This window comes from Bison bison, unplaced genomic scaffold (genome assembly GCF_000754665.1).
Source record: "Bison bison bison isolate TAMUID 2011002044 unplaced genomic scaffold, Bison_UMD1.0 scf7180017864080, whole genome shotgun sequence".
Lineage (NCBI taxonomy): Eukaryota > Metazoa > Chordata > Mammalia > Artiodactyla > Bovidae > Bison > Bison bison.
The window spans coordinates 4,646,806-4,662,333 of record NW_011494652.1 but is presented as its reverse complement, the minus strand read 5'-3'; the positions used below and the strand labels follow the sequence as shown (position 1 = coordinate 4,662,333).

The 15,528-nt window shown below is 51.9% G+C and overlaps 1 protein-coding gene across 1 annotated transcript; it reads left to right on the top strand.

The window, feature by feature from the left end:
- The first annotated feature begins 5,089 nt into the window (after nucleotides 1-5,089).
- On the top strand, nucleotides 5,090-6,689 carry LOC104986977 (chromosome unknown open reading frame, human C11orf86). Its single transcript, XM_010837719.1, has 2 exons — nucleotides 5,090-5,528; nucleotides 6,077-6,689. The coding sequence occupies exons 1-2, from the start codon at nucleotides 5,259-5,261 to the stop codon at nucleotides 6,173-6,175; spliced, it is 369 nt and encodes a 122-aa protein (XP_010836021.1). The 5' UTR covers nucleotides 5,090-5,258; the 3' UTR covers nucleotides 6,176-6,689.
- Nucleotides 6,690-15,528: the final 8,839 nt, after the last annotated feature.

Below are 15,528 nucleotides of genomic sequence, written 5' to 3'. Positions count from 1 at the left end.
CGTGCCCTAGAGCCCGTGCTCTGCACCAAGAGAAGCCACCACCGTGAGCAAATGCCCTGCAGCCAGAGAGTAGCCCCTGCTCGCCGCAACTAGGGAAAAGCTTACCCAGCGATGAAGACCCAGCACAGGCAAAATAAATAAATAAAATTGTAAACTGAGATTAATCCTCCCCTGATTCCTTGGCATGAGGCCAGGACCACATACACAAAGCCCTAAGCGCCATGCCTGGCTCAGAGTGCGGGAGGTTTTGCAAGCGTTTTTACTGTTGGGTAAGATGGTACGGGGAGAAGGCAGTGGCACCCCACTCCAGTACTCTTGCCTGGAAAATCGCATGGATGGAGGAGCCTGGTAGGCTGCAGTCCATGGGGTCGCTAGGAGTCGGACACGACTGAGCAACTTCACTTTCACTTTTCACTTTCATGCATTAGAGAAGGAAATGGCAACCACTCCAGTGTTCTTGCCTGGAGAATCCCAGGGACGGGGGAGCCTGGTGGGCTGCCATCTATGGGGTCACACAGAGTCAGACACAACTGAAGCGACTTAGCCACAGCAGCAGCAAGATGGCATGGAGAATCCCGAATGAACTTTTTGGCCAAGCTAATATTTATCCTTCCCTTTCTCTGATTTCTCCAAGTGCTAAATTGACCAAAATCTCTTGTTGAACCTAACACCCTGGCATTCCAGCTTCCTCTGGAGAAATGAAGACCAAAACAATAGACCATTGTTCTGAAGTAAAAGAACTAGTCCCCACCCCAAATGTACTGTATTACAAGACCTGCTCAGGCAAAGAAATAATTTATATTATCAGTTGAAACACACGCAAACACTTAAAATTAAATATGTATATCTGTGGGCTTCCCAGGTGGCTCAGTGGTAAAGAATTCGCCTGCCAGTGCAGACGTCACAGTTTGGTCCCTGGGTCAAGAAGATGCCCTTGGAGAAGGAAATGTATTCCTTCTAATTCTTCTTGTCTGGGAAATCCCATGGACAGAGGAGCCTGGCAGGCTATAATCCATGGGGTCGCAAAAGAGTCGGACAGGGCTTAGCGACTAAAACAACAAGCAAACAACAAATGTATACCTGCACAGCCCCCTGCCCTGTTTCTGGTGGGCATCACATTTTCAAGGAAAAGTCTAGTGGCACTAACCATTAGGCTCACGGTTCTGTCTGATCATCCTGAAGGGTGCATGAAGACTGGGGTGAAAAATGGGGGCCGATGGGGGTGGAACGCACATTTGCTGAGGACTCTGTTTGCTGACCTGACTCTGCAGGACTGCATTCAGGGTCCACTACTGACTGTGTCTCACTGGGTAAGTTTCTTCACCTCTCTGAGCCTCTGTTATTTCATCTGAAACCGTGATCACAGAGGTAAGGCTCCCGGAGTGGAGGGCCCACTCCATCCCCATTGTCTTCAGGATCAGTCAGATTCTTCTTCCTGGCCCTGGAAGGAAGAGCAGCAGCCAGTCTGCCTTTCCAGGCTTTTCCCATTCAAAGGGTAACTCTTTCTTCTGTTCCCAGGCTTTGGTCACCCACAGGAGCCTGCCCGCATCTCTACTGCAACAGTCCTCCACGCCCTTGAGGCTGGGCTCCATCGCCACCTCCTCCAGGGAGCCTGCCGGGATTCTCCCAAACCAGATAGGGTCTCCCATTCTCTTCTGTGCTCCCTCAGCACTGGGTGTCTGTTTTAAGGTACCTTCCTTGATGTACATGAGAATTCCTCCTTTTCTGGGGGTGGAAGTTCTACCCTGCTCCCCTTGGCCTCCCTTCTAGCCTAGACATCATCAAAACAAGATCTTGCTCACAGTGTGTGGGTTTGGAGCAATTTCACTAGATCAGTAGTAAGAAAGAACTAGGCAGCCTGCCCCAGTTTGCAGCCTTGCGTGTATCTAAACCTCACAGCAACCTCAAATGACACCAGACATTTAAGTCTCAGACCACCTTAGGGAAGACTGTGTTTCATGTTAAGGCATACATTCTGTACCACCCCCCCGCCAGTACACACAGACTTCAACTTCTAAAACGGGGCTACATCTTCAATGAATGGGCAGTGGATATCCTTTCTTACTGATGTATAAAATAATGCCACCTTTCCATCAACACCATCTTAGATTTGATGAGATAAAATAGCATCCCTTTTAATAGCTGAGTAAGTCTAGGCGCATGAGGTTAAGCTGCTCACTCAAAGCACCTAGCAGGACTTCCCTGGTGGTCCAGTGGTTAAGAATCTGCCTTCAAATGCAAGGGACGTGAGTTTGACCCCTAGTTGGGGAACCAAGATCCAACATGCCAAGGGGCAACTCAGCCCCTGTGCCTCAAGGAAGAGTCCATGTATCGCAACTAAGATCTAACACAGCCAAATAAATAAACAGTTTTGTAAAAAAGCACATAGCTGTCACAGCCACTATGATGACCCCCATGACCCAGCCTCCCTTTGTGTTCATGCCCTTGTGGGTCCCCTCCCTTGGGTACCAACTGGACTTGGTGAGTTGCCTTGGAGGAGCAGAATACGGCAAAAGTGATGGGAGGTTATTTCCAAGTTTTAAATTCTGCAAAGAATCCGACCTCTGCCCACCTGCCATCTCTAGCCCTCTCACTTGCTGGCTCCCACTGAAGCCAGCTGCTGTGATATGAGTTATCCTTGGTAACTGCCAACAATCAGCAAGAAACTAAGACCCTCAGTACGACAACTCACAGAGAAGTATATCCACCCTCAGTCAAACCTGGACGTGACTGTAGCCTCCTGACTGAAGCCTGCGAGGGACCCTGGGTCGGAGGCCCCCGCTAAGCCGTGCCTGGATCCCAGACCTACAGGAAGTGAGGTCATACCTGAGTGCTGCTTTAAGCCGCCACGTTTGGGGGTAGATAGTTACAGAGCAATAGACGCATAATAATCTCTGATATTGAAGGCCAAGCTTTGACTCTATCATGTCTTGGGGCAGAGATAAAAGAGATGTTGTCCTAGCTGTCAAAGGATATCAAGCGTGGCAGGGTGTGACTGCTGCTACCATGTGTACTGGGAGGGCCAGAAAGGGGGCTGCCTCCCTAACCCAGCTGAAGGGTCAGGCCCGCTTCCAGGGAGCTGCCAACCAGCAGGTTCTGGAAAGGTGAGAGCTCACCCACCCGGTGACAGAGGCAGGGAGGCAGGGGGGAGGGAAGGAAGAGAATATATTTTCTCCTGGTCCTCCACGGATTTGTGGATTTGGGAAATTGTTGTAAGATTACACACTTGGCAAGAGGGTATCTGGCAGCTATAGGCGTGACGCAAGAGCGTGTGATTCACCCTGACACGTCTCAGAAGCCTGTGAGTCATCGGCAAGCTCTTCCCAGCCCAGACTGGGGTGAACGGGAGGATCCGACCTAACTGTGCTGCAGGGAAGGTGTTGATGATTGTGTAATGGTTCCGTTGCTTTTTAACCAGGGTCAGGGTTGCTCTGTGGCTCAGGCGCTAGAGGTGGGTAGGGTTGCAGTGATGGTCACAGTCCACCTCTAAGACAGGCTGGGCAGAGGGGCAGGGCCCTTTCATGAATTCCCTTCTTCACATTGGCCCTCCCTTGGCTCCTCTGGCGGGCAGTCGGGGGGAAGGTGGGGAGCGAGCCTGGCAGACAGCAAGAGATCCTGAACGCAAGGAAGGCCTAGAAATTCTGAGAGAGGAGAAGGAGCAAGACCAGGGGTATGGGATGCGCCAACAAGAGCTCTTGCAGCCAGCACTTCCCTGACCTCAGACAGGGCACCCCGGCATCACCCCAGACACAGAGGACGCAGGACATCTGCCCCTGCTACCAACACCAGGACAGGAGAGCAGAGTGGTTGGAGCACAGGCTCTAAAGCCAGGCTGGCCAGAGCAGGAGGCCCAGCTCTGCTGCCTACTGGGTGTGCTTAATCTGAGCCTCAGTTTGCCAACCTACAAAATGGGGAGCTAGCAAATGAAGATAATGATTCCCATTTGTAGGACTATCATAAGGTTTAAAGGAAATATAGGGAGGAATTAGCTCCAGAACCAGTAAAAATGCTCAAAAAATAGTGGTAAAAGCAAAAAGGAGCATGGACCAGATGTGTGAGGTCCCTCACAACCCTGAAATTCTAGGATGCGAAGGATTGGCTGGCCCAGCCCAAGTACCTTTCTCCTCCCCACCAATCTTAGGAGAAAGAGCTGCTCCTGGTAGTCTTGCCCTTGGAGGGACCTGCATTCACGATTTCATTTACTGTTCACAACAACCCACTTTACAGATGAGAAGACTGACAAAGAGGGGAAAGGATTTGCCTCGAGTACTGACTAACACTGGCTTACTTTTATTGAGCACTTGCTGCAGGCCAAGCCCTGGGCTTGGCACAGCGTCATTGCATTTAGTCCTTCTGACAACACATGAGTTATCCGTCCCTGTTACAGACAAGGAAACCAGGCGGCGGGAGGCGCCCAGCGTTGCACAGCTGTGGGTGATGGAACCAGTGTTTTCCTAGGAGCAGCTGGTCCTCAGAGCCTGAGCTGTTAACCCTATTCTCTCGTAGAAAATTATGGGCAGAGTTAGACCTGGAAAACACCTCACACTCCGAACTTTCAGCCCCAGAACTAGCCTCTTTTTTTTCTTTCTTTTTTTAAATTTCTGATTGTAGTAAAAATATACAGAGACATAAAATGTACCACCTTAGATTTTTACATGTACAATTCGGGAGTGTTATATTCATTCAGATTGCTGTACAGCCAAACTCCGGAAGTTTCTCACCTAGCAAAACTGATGCCCTGGAGCCATTAAACAACCTACCACCACCCCCATTCCCCCAATCCTCCCACCTCCCCACCCCACCAGGCCCTGGCGACCACCATGCTACTTTCTGTCTCTGTGAATTTGACCATTCTAGGTTGGAGCTGTCCTGTTTCTTAAAAGCCCGTGTCTGTTTTGCTGTTGGGCCATCTGTTCTCACTGTCAACAAAATGTTTGGACAGCCAGGGCTACAAGAGTTCAGGAGAGGCTAAGATCTTTAGGATGGGTTAGTCAGGAAAGGCTGCGTGGAGGAGGAAGAGGGGGAAGGAGGAGAGGAAGCCTGTACCTGCTTCCCTGGGAGGTGGAGAGTGTGCTGCGTGGGTGACTCAGGGATGCTTGACCCTGGTGGCCTGCCCTTTGGATTACGACAGCCACCTCACCAGCACCAACCTTTGTCCCCAAGGGAGCTCCCGTCAGGTGGGTGGGGGCACCAGGCCATCTCAGAAGGCCAGTGGCTCGCCGAAGGGTGAAGCAGACGCACCTGCAGCCTCCAGAACCATGGGGACAGGGCTACGCAGTCAGTCCTTGCGAGGACCACGGCCCTCCTACGGCAAGCTCCAGGAGCCCTGGGGGAGGCCCACGGAAGGCCGACTGCGCCGGGCGCTGAGCCTCAGGCAGGGCCGTGAGAAGTCCCGGTCCTCAGATGGAGGCCCAGAATGGCTGGACACCCCCGGTCAGGAGCGGCTGCCTGGGAGCCTGGGGGACACGGAGCAGCTGATCCAAGCGGAGCAAGAAGGCAGCCAGAGGTGGCTGAGGCAGTATCAGCAGGTTTGGCTGAGGGCTGGTGGGTGGAGGGGTACGACAGGGAAGGGGCAAGATCCCAAGCAGAGGGACCCAGGGGAGCAAAGGCTCAGAGGGAGAAACGGATGGGGCTATAGACCAAGAAGACAGAGAGCTGTCGGGGCAGCGGCTGCAGAGAGAGGTATTCCAGAGGGGCCTGAAGGTATTTGGGATTTATCCCGTGGGCACTGGGGAGTCAGGGAAGGTTTTGGAGCTGATGGGTGATATAGTCAAAGCTGTTCTGAGATGACCAGTCTGTCAGTGTGTTGGACGGTGGATTTTGCTGGAGGCACGAGATGAGTCAGTACAGCTTCCCCAGGGTTACATCTTGTTGTCCCTTCTAACCCCAGAAAAGAGAGGATCAGGACCCCTGGGTGGGCGCTGCCCGCTGGGCTCCTGCCTTCCGGGAGAAAGGGTGCCTAGTGAAGGGGCTTCTGTCTCTGGGGTCTACCACCCCCTCCTGGCTATAGGTGGAACAGCACCTGAAGCCCACCCCTCAGGTGGGCTCTGATCGCAACCCCTCCTCTGTCTTCCAGAAGATCAGGAGAAGGTGGGAGAGCTTTGTCACCAGCTTCCCCAACGTGACCCTGAGCCGGTCAGCCTCCCCACAGCCCCCGCTGGGCACCACCAGCTAAGGAGGCCACGAGCGGTGGGGACCCTCGCTGCACCCAGATGAGATGGCACGCCTGCTGCCCTACCTCTCCGTGGCCCTCTGGACTGTGTGGATGGGGTGACCGCCTCTCTGTGGACTGTTCCCGCCTTCCCTAGTGGCACGCCCAGGCCTCCACCACCAGGACAGAGCTCGGTGAAGCCAGACCCATGGCTGAGCAGCTCTGGCACATCGCCTGGTCACTGGGCCATGCCCGACCCACCCTTCTCAGCAGCTGCCAGTGGTGGGTGGGGCCTGGGCCTCCCTCCCCAACGGTGAGCCCTTCCCCAGGGCAAGGACCCCGTCTGGCCTGTGTCTTGTCACGTGTTGTCGCTCTCCTCACAGTCTCCCGATGAAGGAAGTCCCTCCCTGCTTGACAGGGGAGAACTAAGGCCCGGATAGGGGAAGGGATTGCTGCCATTGGCATCTCGGGCCACACCCGCACCCAATGCCCAACACTGCGTTGAACACAGGAATAAAGGTTGCCGAGCTGAAGTAAATGATTTCCTGCTGACGAACTGGCCCCCAGTGCTCTCCCAACCCCCTGGGGGCAGGTGGTGTCCAGAGCTTCCCAGAGGATAGAGCAGAAGCCCTGGGGGTGGGAGTGGCGGGGGAGGGGTGGTCTCCAGGAGGCTGGGCCTCAGCTGCTACTTGTCTTAACCTGATTCTCCCTGTGCTGACCTCAGGCCAGCTTCGGAGGGCCTAGATCTCGCCAGCTCCTGTCTTTGCGCTCACCCCCGAGGCAGGGCTCACCTTGAGGATCAGAGAGGGCAAGGGGCCCACTCAGGGCCACACCGAGGGGAGGGTCTGACCCCAAAGGGCCTAAGCTCCTTGAGAGACACTGGTACTTCCTGTGGTGTCCCTGGGGCTCTCCCAGGTCAAGTAGACCCAAGGACCAAGGTGAGGGAGCAGCTGTAAGTAGCCTGGGTGTGTCCTGGGGTGGAGGGGGGACCTGAGGGCCCAAGTGACAGAGGGGAGGCTTCCTTGTTCCCCAGAGCCCGGAACCCTGCAGGGCCATTCAGGAACAAGAACGGTCCTGGCAAAATTTTGTCCCAGAGTCCCGCCTTTCCAGACCAAGCCTCCAAGCTCTCCGTCTTTCCTCATCGGCCGGCCTGATGCTGAGCATCCAATGGGACCCCAGCCAAGGCTCGGGGTGGCAGTGGCACTGAAGTAGAGCCCCCTTACCACTCATTTGGACTGTGATATGAATGCAAAATAAACCTTCACTGGGTTAAGCCACTGATTTGGAGGCCACTTGTTACCGTCACGCCTATTAGCATCTCCTGGAAACTCGGAGAAGGCAGGACTATTCACTCACCACCAACAGCTACACCTTATTGTAGGTCTCATGAAGCAGTTGTCGGATTATGAAACGGACACCTGGAGGATGAGTAGGAGTTAGCCCAGACAAGAGAGGGCATGAGTGTTTCCATGGAGGAAGAGGGCTGGGCGAAGGCCTCACGGTCAGAGGGTTAGACCATGTGAATGGGCCAGGACACAGCAGGTGCCCCTGGCTTCGGCTCTACACGTATTTACAGCAAATGGTCCCCCTCCATGGCAACCCACTCCAGTATTCTTGCCAGGAAAATTCCACGGATAGAAGAGCCTGGCGGGCTGTGGTCCATGGGGTTGGACACGACTGAGCAACGAACACCCACCCCCGCCTCCCCGTCTGCCTGTCTCCCCTGACGTACCAGGCCTTGCCCATCCTGGTCTCATCAGCACAGAAGCCTTCACTATCACGAGCTGGGCAGGCCATTGGCAAGCAGACCCCAGAGGACGTTGCCCACATCATGGGTATTCATGGAGGGATGTGGCTCCCCAGGGAGCCCTCCCGACATGGGCAGTCAACGTGGCCCAAGCAGAGAGGGGACTCCAGAAGGGCAGAAGCCCAGGGGCTCCGAGTCTATCCATCCTTAGGCCAGCATCTGCCCAAAGATCACAGAAAGTCATCCTCACCGAGGGACTTTCCTGGTGGTCCAGGGCATTGCAAGGTGATGTGGGTTCCGCCCCTTGTCTGGGAACTAAGACCCCACAAGCCTTGGAGCAGCTAAGCCCACGTGCCATAACAAAAGATCTTGCACAATGTAACAAAGACTGGAAGCAGTCAAATAAAGTTAAAAAAATTTTTTTAATAAAAAAAATAAATAAATACAATATGGAAATTTTACATGGGAAAAAAATAAAAGACATCCTTGCTGAGTCAATTTCATGCTTCTTTGTTCTGTTCCCACTGCCCCCAGAGGGCAGAGCCTCCAGGCCTCTCCCGTGCTCACAGGGGTCTCAGAGCCCGAGCCTGGAACTGAAGGGGCCTGATTTCCTTCACCTCTACACCCAGCTCCATTCCCTTTCCTGTTCAACATCCCTGCCACACGCAGCCTCTCTGTGCCTGCTCCCAGAACTGGAAGGCTCATTGCTTGTCAAGCTCTGCTCTCTCCACGTGACCTCTGCCCTCAAGGGGCTCGCAGTCCTGCGGCAGAGGGAAACAGACAGACAACCGGCTACTCTGCTTCAAAGCAGAGCTGAGTAAGTGCTCCCTGGGCTGGGTGGTGAGGCAGGTTGAGCAGGAGGCCCTGATTCCTGAACCAGTGTGAAGCGCTCTGGGCTTGGCCGGACGTTTCTCCCTCAGCTTCCTGAGGCCTGCAGCCACACCAGATGGGAGGAGGCTGCAAGCAGGCGGGAACGATTACCCTGCAGCTAAAATGGGGCGGCCACTGCACTAATGGGGAAACCAGGGAACACTGTATCCCCAGGCACCTCTCAGAGCGAAGGCAGCGAATTCAGGCTGGAAAGGCCTCGGGGGCACAGAGGTCCAGGCTGTTTACTTTACAGATGAGGAAACCGAGGGACCCCGCAGCAAGCTGGAGGCCAGACTTAGGCTCCCCTCTAGAACTCCCAGGTAGGAATTCTGCACCCACCTGCCCTTTGTGCTCCAAATCCCCTTCGTCAGGGTCTCCAAACTCAGTGTGTCCAACCAGTCAGGGGGCCAGGGAAGGCCCAGGCCTTGGTGTCAAACCTGGGACCCAAGCCCCTATCTAGCAACTAACTTCCTCTGTGACCTTACTCCAGTCCTCCTCTGGCCTTGATTTTCTCCTCTGCAAAATGCGGATGATGATCGCTGTGCCTTTCTTTGGGCTGAATGGCAGGGAGGTGGCAAGTGTGCAAAATCTTTGCAAACTGGAGTGTGTCGTGTCCTGAGAGGGAATGCCAGCATCACCCTCCTGCTCAGCACCCTCATCGTCAGGCTGAGAGCAAAGCGTGTAAACGCTCTGTGGCTAAATGCCCGAGTTCTGCCACGTGATACTGGTGTGACCTTGGGCAAGTGACTTAACCTCTCTGTGCTTTGGTTTCCTCATCTGTTCCACAGAAATAGTAACGGTCCCCCCTCACCCAAGTTAATGCATGTAAAGCACTTGGGGCAGGTAGCCCTTGGGTCTTAGTAGCAAGTTCCAGGACATTCTTCCAGTGTGACCCTTGGCAGGTCCCTTTTCTGAGCCTCAGCAGTCTCCTCTGGGAAAGGAGGATGCTAATAATAGCACCTGGTTCAAGGTGTCTTGGGGAAGAGATGGGTCAAAGCACACACACCCTGAGCCCAGGGCCGTGCCACAGAAGCACCCTCTCCATGAGAGTCCACGGAGCCTGGCGTATCCTCAGCTCACCTTGGCTGAGACGAACCTTGGCAGGCCCGCCGGCGTCAGGATCCAGGAACGTGGGCCCAACCGCAGACCAGACGGCCGTCCTGGGGCCTCCCAGGAGGTGGGCTCTCCTTTAGCGCCAGGGCTGAGATGGGCGTGGGAGGAGGCCCTGTCTCCTTGCACACTGCACCCCACCCGCTACTGTGGCTGTTGCTGAACTCTTCCTGCCCCCACCCACTGCCAGGCTGTGGCTCTCAGCTCTGAGCACCAGGGACAAGCAATCCATTCAACCAACACTCAGCAAGGCTCACTCGGAGCCCTGCTCCTGCGAGGACTTCGGAAAGGATGACACGCGTCGCCCTCCATGCCCCCCGGGGTGACAGTCGGCAGTGATCCAGCACTCCAGAGCCAGCTAGGGAGCAGAAGTGCCCAGAGAAAGGCGAGGTTAGCTGTTGGCAGGTGGGCATCAGAGCCGGCTTCCTGAATAGGGGGCAGAAGAGCTGAGTGTGGTTCACCCCCGTGGAGGGTTGGACAGGGCGTGCCAGGAAGAGGGAACAGCACATGTGAGGCATGGAGACCTGGACCAGATGGAGCGTTTGGAGATCAAGGCATGACTCAGTTTTGCTGGGGAGAAAAGGGGGTCGGGGAGGTGAGAACAGACAGACAAGGCAGAGGGCTCAAAGGACCTGGGATGGCATTCCACCTGAGGAGCCCCAGGGAGCCGGGACCGGCTTCTATAACATAGAGACATTCCCTGTGATCCTGGGAGGATGCGGAGGCGAGCAGACCAAATATTCCCACATTACAGCTTAGAATCTCAGGGGTGTTGGAGGGAGGGAGGTGGCTCAGACGTGGACAGTATTGACAGAGTCAACACAATGTAACCAGGACTTACCCTGGAGTCCAGTGGCTACAGCTCAGCGCTCCCAACGCAGGGGGCCTGGGTTTTAGGGAATTAGATCCTACAAGCCATAACTCAGAGTTCGCATGCCGAAACTAAAGATTCTGCAGGCTGCAACGAAGATCGAAGTTTCCACGTGCTGCAACCAAAGACCCCGCAGCACAGCCAAATAAATAAAGAAGTGTTACAAAATAAAAACAATGTAATCAATGCACATCTAACCACAGTTCGCGGTCTAACTCTACTGGGAGGGTGGTTGAGAGGTGATCAAGAAGGGCTTCTCTTCCATTGTAGAAAGCCCAGGGATGATGTCTACACTTGAAAAACCAAGAAATTGCCAGAAAAGCATATTATCTAGAAATCCAGAGGTAAATCCCAGAGGAAACACCTACCCAAGCTGAAGCTGTGTGTGTGTGTTGGGGTGGGGGGCGGGGTTGCGGAGTGGAGTGGGAGAAAGCAAAGGAATGCTCGCATCCTCATAAGCTTGTTGTTCAGTCACTCAGTCGTGTCCAACTCTTTGTGACCCCAAGGACTACGGCATGTCAGGCTTCCCTGTGCTTCACCATCTCCCAGAGTTTGCTCAAATTCATATCCAATGAGTCAGTGATGCTATCTAACCATCACATCCTCTGCCACCCTCTTCTCCTCCTGCCCTCAATCTTTCCCAGCATCAGGGTCTCTTCCAGTGAGTTGACTCTGCATCAGATAGCCAAAGGGTTGGAGCTTCAACTTCAGCATCAGTCCTTCCAATGAATATTCAGGGTTGATTTCCCTTAGGATTAAGTGGTTTGATCTCCTTGCTGTCCAAGGGACTCTACTCTCAAGAGTCTTCTCCAACACCACAGTTCAAAAGCATCAGTTCTGATCTCAACGTAAGACCAGAAACTATAAAACTCCTAGAGGAGAACATAGGCAAAACACTCTCCGACATACATCACAGCAGGATCCTCTATGACCCACCTCCCAGAATATTGGAAATAAAAGCAAAAATAAACAAATGGGACCTAATTAAACTTAAAAGCTTCTGCACAACAAAGGGAACTATTAGCAAGGTGAAAGGGCAGCCTTCAGAATGGGAGAAAATAATAGCAAATGAAGCAACGGACAAACAACTAATCTCAAAAATATACAAGCAACTCCTACAGCTCAACTCCAGAAAAATAAATGACCCAATCAAAAAATGGGCCAAAGAACTAAATAGACATTTCTCCAAAGAAGACATACAGATGGCTAACAAACACATGAAAAGATGCTCAACATCACTCATTATCAGAGAAATGCAAATCAAAACCACTATGAGGTACCATTTCACGCCAGTCAGAATGGCTGCAATCCATAAGTCTACAAGCAATAAATGCTGGAGAGGGTGTGGAGAAAAGGGAACTCTCTTACACTGTTGGTGGGAATGCAAACTAGTACAGCCACTATGGAGAACAGTGTGGAGATTCCTTAAAAAACTGGAAATAGAACTGCCTTATGATCCAGCAATCCCACTGCTGGGCATACACACTGAGGAAACCAGAAGGGAAAGAGACACGTGTACTCCAATGTTCATTGCAGCACTGTTTATAATAGCCAGGACATGGAAGCAACCTAGATGCCCATCAGCAGATGAATGGATAAGAAAGCTGTGGTACATATACACAATGGAGTATTACTCAGCCATGAAAAAGAATACATTTGAATCAGTTCTAATGAGATGGATGAAACTGGAACCTATTATACAGAGTGAAGTAAGCCAGAAAGAAAAACACCAATACAGTATACTAATGCATATATATGGAATTTAGAAAGATGGTAACAATAACCCTGTGTACGAGACAGCAAAAGAGACACTGATGTATAGAACAGTCTTACGGACTCTGTGGGAGAGGGAGAGGGTGGGGAGATTTGGGAGAATAGCAGTGAAACATGTATAATATCATGTATGAAACGAGCCGCCAGTCCAGGTTCGATGCACGGTACTGGATGCTTGGGGCTAGTGCACTGGGACGACCCAGAGGGAGGGTATGGGGAGGGAGGAGGGAGGAGGGTTCAGGATGGGGAACACAGGTATACCTGTAGCAGATTCATTTCGATATTTGGCAAAACTAATACAATATTGTAAAGTTTAAAAATAAAATAAAATTAAAAAAAAAAAAAGCATCAGTTCTTCAGCACTCAGCCTTCTTTATGGTCCAACTCTCTTCATAAGTGTAGACTTCTATTTTTTGAACTAAGTACATTTATTGCTTCAATAATTTTTAAAAAATGAAATAAATGAAAAAATATATTTAATGTAGATTTCTCTTTTGACCACAGATTGAACCTGAGCCCTCAGCAATGAAAGCTCAGAGTCCTAACTACTGGACTGCCAGGGAATTCCCTAAAATCACTTTAAAAAGTAACACAGGACAATTGGCAAATTTGGAGTATGGTCAAGATACTACATAATAGAATGCCATCTTTGTAACGTTCCCTGAATTTGATGGTGTGGAATAAGAAATATATATTTGGTCTCTGTCCCTATTTCCTGGCACAGAGCTCCTAAAACCCTAGGAATTTCCTGAGTGATAGAGGTGTTAGGAGCATCTTTTGTTATTTTTCATAAGCCCTTTTCAACCAGATTCTTTGCCACTGAGCCACTTGGGAAGTCCCAAATTCACTTTATTTGGATACTAATCCAAACTATACAGAAAGAAAAGATTTATGAAGTATCTGGAACTTTGAATATTGACCAAATTTTTAATGACATTGAGAACAATTCCTTTTTTGGCAGTGAAAATGATACTATAAATATACTGACAAAAGACTTTCCATCTTTAAGATTACTCTTACCTTTTGTGGATAAAATGATACATTACTTACTTTAAAGGTGAGGGAAGTGGACAGGAATGAAGATGAAGCAAAATCAGCCCTGAGCTGATAATTGTGAATTGGGGTGATGGGGACTGGATGAGGGTGGGCGTTCTGCTTAATTTTGTATATTTCAAGAGTCTTTATAATCAAGTTTTTGAAAAGCAGTCCTCTGTGTAAGCGGTGACCACATGGAGATGGTTAACGTACCTGAACAGCTCTGGACCCCAATTTACCCTCCTGGATGTGAGGCTGGGGGCAGGGTGCTAGTGACAGCCTGGTAGATGGCTCTCAAAAGGGCTATGTCTGGTGACAAAGACGCTGTTGTCCAAGATGTTTGGGGAGACTCTGTTCCCAAGTGTTTCATAAAATGTGAACGTTGGAAAATGTATCCAAAGCAGGATGTGACTGTTAGCTACTCTGCTATTGTTGATGACGGTGATGCCCGCGGTACAGGCTTGGTACAGGTTTCCCCTCCCCCACACGGTGGAAGACACGTGCTACTTCCCACTAGGACTGAGACCCTGAACCTGACACCAGGAGGAGCAGAAGAGAAGGGCCGGATGTGTGGACTTCCAGACCGTCCTGGCCAAGGCAGGAGGGACCACTTATCTCTGTATATTTGGAAATCTGTGGGCGGTGTTTATTTGCGGGGAAGTCTGGGTCCCTTCCTCTGGGGGTGCTAGAAGCCACAGTAGCCAAAGAACACAAACTGGAGGTGGGTCTAGAGTTGGCAGCGTGGGGTGGGCTGAGGCCAGGGCAGGGCGTGGTGGGTGTGAAACAGTCGCAGACTTGGTGGGGTCGGAAGTGGCTTAGGCGGTGTGGGAGGGCCTGGGCAGCGCCACCGACTTGCTGGGTGGCCTCAGTTAAGCGTCCCCCCCGGGACCTCAGTTTCTACATCTAAGCAGTTATGTGCAGGTCAGACAGATCAGGTAGGAATCCTGGTTTTGCCACTTGCTCGCTCTGGTGTGGTCTTCCCAGGTGGCACTAGTGGTAAAGAACCCACCCACCAATGCAGGAGATGCCTGAGACAAGGGTTCTCGATCCCTGGATTGGGAAGACCCCCTGGAGGAGGGCATGGCAATCCAGTGGGGCTCATTGCAGGGATGATTCTGCTTTCTCATCCATGAAATGGAGACAATAAGGGGGCCAGCGTGACAGTTTGTTCTCAGAAATCGGGGAGGTGACCTGCAGAAGCTCTTAGGATGGGCTAAGGGCTCCAGGAATGCTTGCTACATATCTATACTACTACTACTACTAAGTCACTTCAGTCGTGTCCAACTCTGTGCGACCCCACACACAGCAGCCCACCAGGCTCCCCCATCCCTGGGATTCTCCAGGCAAGAACACAGGAGTGGGTTGCCATTTCCTTCTCCAATGCATGAAAGTGAAAAGTGAAACTGAAGTCGCTCAGTCGTGTCCGACTCTTAGCGACCCCATGGACGGCACCATAAACACCGCTCACGAACAAGAGTGTGCTCAGTCTCAGTCGTGTCCGGCTGTTTGTGACTCCGTGGACTATAACCCACCAGGGTCCCCTGTCCATGGGATTCTCCAGGTGAAAATACTGGAGTGGGTTGCCATTTTCTGCTCCAGGGGATCGTCGCAGCCCAGGGATCTTACATCTCCTGCATTGGCAGGTGGGCTCTTTACCTCCAGTGCTACAAGAGATGCCACAAGAGATGTGGAAACAAAAAGTAACTCGGCAGTGGAGAAGCCTGCCCAATACCACGTCATCCTCTCACCTATCAAACAGATGGTGCCCGGTGTTGATGAGAGTGTAGGGAAACTCGTGGTGCTGGCCAGAGTATAAATTGGTACAAGCTTTGGTGCAGGCAATTGGGCTGTAACTTTTTATTTATTGATTTGGCTGCACTGGATCTTCATTGCAGAGTGAGGGCTCTTCTCTGCAGTACACATGCTCTCTACTTGCAGCACGCACATTTACTTGAGGCATGTGGGATCTTA